The sequence below is a fragment of the Limulus polyphemus genome, unplaced genomic scaffold, assembly GCF_000517525.1.
Source record: "Limulus polyphemus unplaced genomic scaffold, Limulus_polyphemus-2.1.2 Scaffold344, whole genome shotgun sequence".
In the NCBI taxonomy this organism is placed as follows: Eukaryota; Metazoa; Arthropoda; class Merostomata; order Xiphosura; family Limulidae; genus Limulus; species Limulus polyphemus.
This window is the reverse complement of record NW_013665954.1, coordinates 92,764-102,983: the sequence shown is the minus strand read 5'-3', so window position 1 is coordinate 102,983 and position 10,220 is coordinate 92,764. Positions and strand designations below refer to the sequence as shown.

The window sequence follows — 10,220 nt, the reverse complement described above, 5'->3', positions numbered from 1 at the left end:
TTACCCACCATATTCTCCAGATATGGCACCATCAGATTACCATCTTTTTCGTTCGCTGCAACACCATCTTAATGGGAAAAGGTATGCAAATGTGGATGTTGTTAAAGAGGACATCAGCATGTTTTTGCTTCAAAGCCAAGTGATTTCTTTAATCAAGGCATTACCAACGTGGTTGTAAGATGGAAAAACATCATCGATAAGAATGGAGACTATTTCATTTAATAATTTGATATATAAGTTGTTCGGGTTTTTCATCTAAAAAAAAGCGACATCAATTTCTTGACGACCGAAAAATTATACTCCAGCACATGATGAAGTGAAATTTCATATCTGCAGTAATCTTACTTGGTTCATTGATGTTACATTATTAACTGGTTTTGATTTTTGTTCAGGCAGTAGGTTGTGACTGATGAAAACCATACAGGAACCACTAAACACAGATACAAACTATGAAACCCACAGTTTTCAATAACTGAAATACGTCTCATAAACTTTATTTCATTGTTTCTCGAGAAAAGAATAATTATTTTTAAGAACCTGGATTGTACAGCTGTTACGGTCAGATAATCTAATAATTATCTCTTTTTTTTTAGCTCTTTTAGGCACACGTCAAGTTCTAATTCTTATATCCAGCTATGACTCTTTACTTAGGTCACAAGCTTATTTGCTCTTGAATTTTGCGCATAGCTAGGCCATTCCATAGAACTTATAATCGTTTGGATATATTTTTGTGTCATCATTTTGGAATGTGGGTCATACTCAACAGAAGGAGTGGTATAGAGGTTTGTACAAGTTAGTATAAACTGGGAATTAATCTCCCCTTGAATATGATCCTTTGTTTTGAATTTTACGGAAAGCTATTCGAGGGCTATCTGCGCTAGCCGTCCCTGATTAAGAATTGATAGACTAGAGGGAAAGCAGCTAGTTTAAAGCCACCCACCACAACTCTTGGACTACTCTTTAGGAGGCTGGACAGACTAGGGTTAGCGTGCAGAACTGCGGATCATAAGACCCAAAGTTAGAGTTGCGATATGCCATTAAACATGTTTCGCATTTTGGGGATGTTATGATTGGGACAGTCAACCCCCGTTATTAGATTAAGAGTAGTCGCATAGGCAGTGCTACTGATTGGTTGCCCCATCTCTTGTCAGAAGTCTAAATTAGAGATAGCTGTGCCTGAATCTTGGGGTCTATTGACTTGGCCGTCCCATTGTTGCATTAGGTGCCGTTCAGGTTGAAAACACCAAATCCATTTGTTAGGAGTGGACACACAAGGCAAAATTCGTACTTGCAACAAATTCACAGTGACGTTACTGCCACATGGGAACAGAGATCATCTGCTTGGTCAGTGCAAGATGCTCTTTGTGACCTTTGATACTTTAGAAACTGTGCGTCTTCTTCAAGGATGAATGAAGGCGCATATTTAGTTTGTATAATCCTGTCAGCATCATAATATTGACGAGTAATTCTAAATTATGTACAGTATTACTAATGGGTTTATATGATCAGCTGATATCTATAAAAGAAACAAACGAATGTGCTCAAATTAATAATTTTGTCTTATATTATAACTTTGTAAAATCTCATTTTTTGACCAAAAGTTTTTTGTTTTTGTTTGTTGGTCATTTGTTACTGGCTTTATCAAACGTTTGCAAAGGTTATATGTATTTTGTATATTTAAATAACTGTAGGGCGTTCTTAATGATCACTAAATAATTTTGCGTTGCTAAAAACTGCAATAATTATGTATTGTTACTATTATTTCATTGTTAGGTCTTTACTGCAACGCTGCCTGGGATGAGTTTTATTGTTGGCCACCAACACCAGCAGGACAGGTTACTTCAAGAACTTGTGCAGAGATTTTTGAAACTTACCATGTTCCTGTACATGCCGAATCAAACGGTAAAATAGGTGTTTAACTATAAATTAGTATTGTGCCAGTCGTGGCCCAGTAGCTAGCGTATCGGCCTGTGGAACGAAGGTCCAAATTTCTAACCCATAATATGCTAGTAAACACGTTCCGTACTTTTAACTGTTGTCGCATTATAAAAGTATCACTAGCCGTATAGGCGGCGGGCAACTTGTTGGTTGCCCTCCTCCTTCTAGTAGGCAGTTCTAAGTTAGGGTCTTTTATGCGTGGTTCTTATGTTTCTGACCTGACCTTTTAGTCCATGTGTTTCGACAGATGCATAAGATTCAGGTTGAAAATATCAAATTAGTAAAGATTTCATCTATACAGACTTTTGAAGTATATAAATTTCATCATAGAAAAAGAGAGACTAATTTATAAGTTAGAAAAATATAAACAAATTATCGTTGGATGTGTATTACCTTAGCAATTATCCTAATTCTGTGAATCAAAACTATGCTTTTACCTTTAACTAAAAAAAAAAAAACTGTCGCATTAGTGATAAAGACTATGCTGATCCTCAGAGGCATTTAGTTATTTTAAAATCATTTTAGCCCCCCAGTGGCACAGCGGTATGTTAGCGGAGTTACAACGCTAGTATTCGGGTTTCGATACCCGTGATGGGCAGAGCACAGATAGCCCATTGTGTTGCTTTGTGTTTAACTTCAAACAAACAAACAAAAATGATTTTAATATTTTTTTTTATTTTCATTTGCCCCCCAGTGGCTCAGCGATAGCTCTGGGGACTTATAACGCTAAAAACAGAGTTTCGTCACCCGTGGTGAGAATAGCACAGATTAAGACACAAAACCAGACGACACCCAGTGTGTTATTAGCAGAAATGAAAGCTTTGGATTTTTCAACCATCCGCATAATCGTCCCCGCTAATCAAAATTCTCCAATTTTGTGTATGGTAGGTCTACCAGGTTACCTTACATTACTTACCAAATTTCATATAAATCGCTTCAACCCTTATTATTTTACAGTAGGACAAACTTAGCCCGAAGTTCTTCGTTTTATTCTTCTCATCAGTGAAAAAACTTTCCATTATTAGAGTTCTTTCGAATTTAGTATTTAGCTGACATATATATCCCCATATCCTGACAGCACATTTAGTTGTAGTAGCTCAAGTACCCTCGGAGATATGGGCAAAAATAAGCAACAGTTGTGCTAAAATCTCTTAATTTTTTTGCGTCGCCTCGAGTAACATTTGCTATCTCGATCACACTGACATTTCTACCATAGTGATGCTACTTTGGGGGTATTCAAAGAACATGCCCCCCAGTGGTACAGCGGTATATCTGCGGAGTTACAACGTTAGAATCCGGGTTTCGATACTCGTGGTGGGCAGAGCACAGATAGCTCATTGTGTAGCTTTGTGCTTAACTTGAAACAAATAACAACAACAAAAATACATGCTTTTTGTTTAGATAACAAAACATATTATTTTGTTGAAAAAGTAATAGTGTATCGGCAAGATAAAATCCATAAAAAATCATGTTATTTGTTCAGACCACAAAACATTCTTTTGTCATACAGGTGCGGCTTACAGAGTATGTGAAAAAGACGCTACTTGGCGGTGGGGAAACTGGACTAACTACACTGAATGTGTTGGGTTACTAAATGAAGTAAGTTTCTCTCATTCTACTTAGCTAATAAGTAACTTAGTACGTGAAAATTCATGAACAACAGTTACAATGTTAAGTTAATAGTTCACTTATTTTCAAACTATGTAATATGTTATAATGAGAAATAGTCTGGAATTTAAGCATGTCTAACATAAATAAGTAAATAAACAGTCATTAGTGGAAAGCGCTTATTTACCTCTCGATACCTAAAAATTAAGGTTTCGGAGCTGGCTAGTCGGGTTCTAATCCGTGCAATACCACAAAATATTCCACACAGTTTAAGCTGTGGATACATTTAGGAGTGACAATCAATCTCTCAGTGTAGGTTGTGGATGATAAGGTGCTGCTAAATGGTTGACTTCCCTCTGGTCAGTAGTTCAAAATTAGGGACGAAATATCTTTACTATGCGATTGCATAATACAAATATTAGTTGCGATCGATAGAGCATTTGTGAGATAGCAAATTTAATATTTATTATTATTATGATTGTGTTTATCGTTCATTTATTATTTCCTTCTATCGTTTAGTTTATCTATGAATTTTAGTTGCATTAAAACGTTAACTCGACTTCTACATAATCATTTGTATTTTGAATAAATATATATGTGTGTGTATGATGAAACTGACACCAGCTTCCCTAGCGGTGACGCACAGAGAAAGAGGTATTGAAGGGTACAGTTACTGGTGTTTGTCACTCGATATTTTTATTGATATTGAAAGGTATTGTTCGAATATCGTACTTGCTGTATTTTTTGGAATTAGGTTTTCTCTTTCTGGTTCTTTTTTCCGGATTTCATTATTACACTGATTTATTAATATTTATGATAAATTGATTATTAATATTGGTGTGAAGTCCTGGCCAGACATTTGTTTATTAACTGTGTTAAATTTATTTTTAAGTGTTGCTATTGTAAATAAATTGTGTTTTTTGTTGCTGAACCCTGATTGTGGCGACGTGTTCGTTTTAGACCGTTACACATTAACTTATTGAAAAAGTCGTCAGCGAAATTTCGAGGTAAATAAAAGTTTTTCTTTAATAATTGGTTGCTCCTTTTTTGTTATTCTTGGTATATTATTGAAACATACTAAGTTTTGTTTTATGGAAGACGTAATATGAGGACTGAAAAAAAGACATAAAGATGTAATCAACTGAGGGGAAGCAGAATTTCAGTATTAAAAACATTTTTGTAACTTTTAATCGTAAGAAAGAAAATATTAATACCGTTTAATGATTGTGGTTTGGTAAACACCCTTTTCTTTTTTTCCTTTTTTTTTTGTTGTAGGATTCGACATCAGCGCCTCTAGCGGTTGGATATATTCTCTTTATCTGTTCTGTGTTGTCGCTGATAGCTTTAGTCGTCACTCTCTTCATATTTTGTTATTTCAAGTATGTGCAAACGTTTTTGTCGAGAATTTCTGTTTTTAATCTTTTATAGTATGTAATTTTGTTTCTAAAAATATTAACTAAGTATCATTAAAAATTCCTCCTATATATCTATAACAGTATTTCGTGACTAAGTATTTCTAAACATCTCGAGTAAAAAAAAAAAGCTTATTCTGACAAGAGTTAAAAATTTAAACCATGTTTATGAAGTCAAAATTTGCATTTCTTTTGTCACTTTATAGATCAACCTTAACCATAAATAAAGGGCCATTTACAAACTACGGAAACGCCTGCAAATTAGTTATCATTTCCCTGTTGGGAGATTCAAGAACTAAACAACTCTCGTCATAGAAAATTGGATTGCGCTGACTGAGCTTGTAAAACAAACCAAAACCTTGATTTGTGGCTGGAGAGCAATTTCATGTTTTTTGTTTTATAAAAATAGTCATTGATACCGCGAAATTGCTAAACTATATGTAGTCAAATAACACAGTATTTTGAAAGTGAAACACTTGAATGTTCTCTGTGCAAGCGGAAGAATTCCGACATCAAAATGTTTAGGGCAGCAACGTGAAGACTATCGTTACGAAACAGAATCGTCTGACCCAAAAAGCCATTGCAGTGAAGCTACACCTATCTTTCGTTACCATTAATTAGATGATAAACAGTATTTGAATTGATGAAGACTTGCAAGCTACATCTAGCGACCTCTGAAATCAACGGCTGATTTCATGAAAAAGATAGCTGAATAAACTGGAATAACAGTAATTCTGTTCGACCATATATCTGCTAAGTCCAAGGCTGAAGTTTGGTACTTTTAGAAGTTATAGATTTTAGACATCAGCCGGTCTAGGAAAGCTGCACAAAATGAAAGACAGAGACATTAACATGGTCGTTCTCCAATAAACCTAATTTCCCAGAAACATCGCTGAAGACCATTGTTAGGACACAGACAGAACGGAGAATATACAATCTTCATGTCGAACATAATCACCGTTTCCAAAAAGTGTAGGTGACTTACTGTATACAGAAAGCATTCTCACATCTATTACTAATATAAAGCGCTTAAAATTATTGTTAGCGTTTATCCTGGAATACTCTGTTCCCTCACTACAAAGCTAGGTCGTAGCGCAACTACCAAAATGCGAGTGCACTGGCAATTTAAAAAGTATTCAGAGCCAAACAATTGCTTTGTCTTGACTCAGAAATCCTATATTATGTTATATATCTTCTATACTGATTAACAGGTGTAAAGACCACAAACACAAATAAATAATTCCATATCCATATGACCAGAAGGTGCATTTGTAATCTTGTTTGTTTTAAAAAGTATACGTGTGTATTTTTGCGTTATGGTTACACATATCTGTACGATAACTAACCTGAAATGCAGACATTACAATCGTTAAACGTTCGATAAGCCATATGTTAGTTAGTTTTTCCAGCTTTGTTGTTTTAATTGTTACTAGTGGCATTTGAACTCGGTTATATAAGTAAATGTTTTTATGGAGTTCGTTTGTTTCATAAAACAGAAAGTCATTGGTCAGTTATAATGTTATTTATAGTGCTTAATTATTATATCAATTATTGATTGGTTAGTTAATTGATCATTAGAAGTCAGTAAAAAAAATGCTTATACGTAGGGCTTTGATATTTCGTTATTTACTCTTTCTGTGGACGTTTTTATATACATAGTTGTAACGTAAACTAATGCTTTCTTGTTTGAAACGTCCAGCATTTATGCTCTTCAAATTACCTGGTCTAAATCGTTCTCGTTGCTGATATGACAGAGAATATCGATTGGCATACAAAATATCAACAAAAACAAACGCTTTGATACGTTTAGAAAGCCTCTGATGATCGTACAGTGCTGTTAACTTCTTAGCAGTGTGTAGATATCTGACATTACAAGCACTTTTAAACTCATGAGAGAAATTTGTGTATCGTCATTATCATCACGTTACTTGCTCCTCAAGTGGAAACAACACCTTGACTAGAACAAAGAACAGTTTGTAACGTCAGCGGAGACTTTAATCCTTAAAACAATTGAATCACCAGTAACATTCAGTGATGTCTTTCCTTCTTCTTGAATCGGATGAACTAGTGGTCATTTAGTTTTAATTACAACCCAGAGGATTAAACTAATTAAGATTAGAAGATTACTAATTCCGTTACAAGCGTCTTTCCAAAATCCTGATTTCTATGCTTCACTGAGTTATCTAGTTTGCTCAGCTGTCAGCAAGAATCATATAGAGTCAAAGCATGGAACGGATGATTCTTTGATAAACTATACTGACTGCTCAATGAAAGAAGTAATACACTGTTTCATCCATGATCTCACGCTGCTGTACCTTATGAAACTTTTAATGTTTTGTTTTTTCGTTTCACATCTAATTATATTAAAGTTGACTGTATAGTGGATGTATTAGTTTTATATCACTATATACAAGCTTACATATTTGAATGATTTGACATTATTACTTGGTCAATATAGAAGAATGAAACACGTGTAACTATTATTCCAGAAGAGAAATAACTGCATTAATTAACAAACGCAACTTTAAATTCGTTGTGATTAGTGTATAAAGCAATGCAAATGAAAACATTTTTGAAGGAAGTCAAAACTTAATTTGCCAAACAAAATTTGTTGCGTTTAATTCATATATATATATACGTATAGCTATATAGGCGTGGGAAAATCAACTCAAACGAGGACAGGTAGAGACAGTAAGTAATTAATCATGCTCCTCACTTTGTTATGAGGAAAGTTATAAATTATATATGCATAAATCGAATTGACTCATGACTCTGTACACTAAAAGATTGTGGTATTTACAATATCGTGTATGCATCGTACCAGTTTTACGATTCATACGACTTTCATTAGATAACGTGATAAGTGTACCTGCTCAATTTCAGATCCCTACACTGTCAAAGACTACGAGTTCATCAGAACTTGGTTGTTGCTTTAATTCTTCACTCTGTTCTTCTCATCGCAATCTCGTCCCCAATGGTTCTCAGTGATGCACTGTCTACATATGCAGATATCGGAGATATCGTAAGTGACAAAAAATAAAAGTGTATCGTTTATGTAATGACTATGTAAAAAAGGTATAATGTGCATATAAAAGCTAGGAAAAGTATATCATGTATGTAATAGCTATGTACAAGTAAGACTAACACGTGCCCTAATAACCATATAAAAGTAAGTACATACCACTTACATGACTTTTATTATTTTCACACCTTTAGATATTTACCAGCAATGTTCTGTTTTCAATATGTGAATTCTCACATTGTCGACAAGGGAAGTGTTTGTTAGAATTACACCCCCAAGTACACCTTTTTTACTAGTGTTCTGTGTGTATAAGACAGTTACCAAGTTTCTCAAAGTTAGTGTGTTTTAACATCTGTATTAGATACTCAGAATATACTTAAGGCTATCCTGTACCTAATGTTGTGTTGAACGTTTACAGGACTGGCTCTGTAAAACCATCTTATCCTTAAAGATGTACGCTGCTATGGCTAGTGTTAACTGGATGTTCGTGGAGGGTTTGCTACTACACAGCCGAATTACAGTGTCAGTATTTCAGCAAGAAGCTCCTTTCAGAATCTACTATCTCATAGGATGGGGTAAGTCACATCTTATGAACAGTTGTACTATCAGGTTTCTCTAATTGTTTGTGTTGATGTGTACTAATAAAACCCCAAATCCCAACATTGAACAACTATACACCACCATATTGGAGCTTTAACTTCCTTGTTTGCACGTAGCATGACTTTATTGTTTTTATTTATAAAAATGTTGAATAGATATGTACCATCAGATTTCTCTAATTGTTTGTGTTGATGTGTACTAATAAAACCTCAAATCCCAACATTTAACAACTATACACGACAATGTTGGAGCTTTAACTTCCTTATTTGCATGTAGCATGACTTTATTGTTTTTATTTATAAAAATGTTGAATAGATATGTTGGATGTTTTGGTAGATTTCAATGCTTTAGGTTTCGATACGGAAAGTCTGTTAGACTTTCCATGTCTCCAAGCTATAAAGATACGAATTCTTTTTATTTTTTGAGAAATATCTCTGCAAGTTTTAACCATAATAAAGCCACATTTTCAGTTTTCACTTTACTAAGTCATTGAATAATATAAACAAGAAAAGTATTACCCAATCTTAAAGTAATTTGTAGGATTGTTATACAGTCTAACATAATAAAATCAACAGTATAAAATAAATATTTCCAGGTAATCCTAGAACTATAGTTTTCTAGTTAATCGCAGGTTAATGTTATTATACTGAGCCGTTTCGTTTCAAATAAAATGTGGCATATTTGTGGACTATTAATCCAGGCTACAACAGCCTTGCTGGTCAGCAGAAACGTGGATACAAATCATCTCCGACCTCAGACTTTACTTAAGCAGAAAATTTAGTTAAGTCATACAAGACATGAAAAATAATGAATCAAAAGGACACCAGTGAAAGAAATCACATACGTGTGGAATTCATAACACGAACATGCTAGTGTTTACATATATTGTTCCAAACGTAACTTCCTTCCTTGCAATTAATATCTATTAGTTTGAAATTTATGTTTGCTTAAAACAACTTCAAATATGTAAGAAGAGTTGCTGGTAGGAGATTGTAACAGAAATACGTGACCAATAATTACACCTTTTCTTTCTGCCTTCTCCTTGCTTTCGACTTAGCAGCGTATCTTTAGAACATTATATCCTGCGACATTTTTTCCAGGAATAAGATCGAAGCACACGCCCAGTACTTCGTGCTGACTTTATAAGTCTCCTCCAGCGTAAAAGTCAAAGTATATTCTCAGATACAGTTGCCAAAAATACGGTAATTGCTATATCAGATCTCATATGGATAATTGAACTGCTCTGTTAAAACGGGATTGTAATTTCTTGAAAAGTTTTACAGCGTCACTTCCTTCGTTATTGTAAAATCTTACAGAAAGTCGAAGTGCAAAACGAATTTTTCTTTTCAATCATATTACCTTTTTATACATATATATGTATACACAGCGTGATCACAAGTAAATAGACACCACCTTTTCAGAAAAAATTAAATTTTTCAGTCATGTTCACATGAATTGATATATCTATAATTTAATTAATATCTAGTAGATCTTCCTTTCGCTTCGTGGAGTTCGTTGATCCTTTGGGGCATCGTGAGAATCATCTCGTCAATTTCAGATTGTGGGATTTTCGCCCACTCTTGCTTCAAAACTTGGATTAGATCACTCTTCGAAGTTTTTTTTTTTTTTGGTTGTTTCTT

General features: G+C 34.2%; 1 protein-coding gene across 1 annotated transcript in view; it reads left to right on the top strand.

The window, feature by feature from the left end:
* Positions 1-10,220, top strand: part of LOC106457543 (corticotropin-releasing factor receptor 1-like) — a 38,357-nt gene that overhangs the window by 19,728 nt on the left and 8,409 nt on the right. The window contains exons 3-7 of the mRNA XM_022383528.1: positions 1,774-1,911; positions 3,449-3,537; positions 4,822-4,925; positions 7,842-7,980; positions 8,399-8,555. Coding sequence (XP_022239236.1) covers positions 1,774-1,911; positions 3,449-3,537; positions 4,822-4,925; positions 7,842-7,980; positions 8,399-8,555 — 627 coding nt within the window. The remainder of the gene's footprint in view (positions 1-1,773; positions 1,912-3,448; positions 3,538-4,821; positions 4,926-7,841; positions 7,981-8,398; positions 8,556-10,220) is intronic.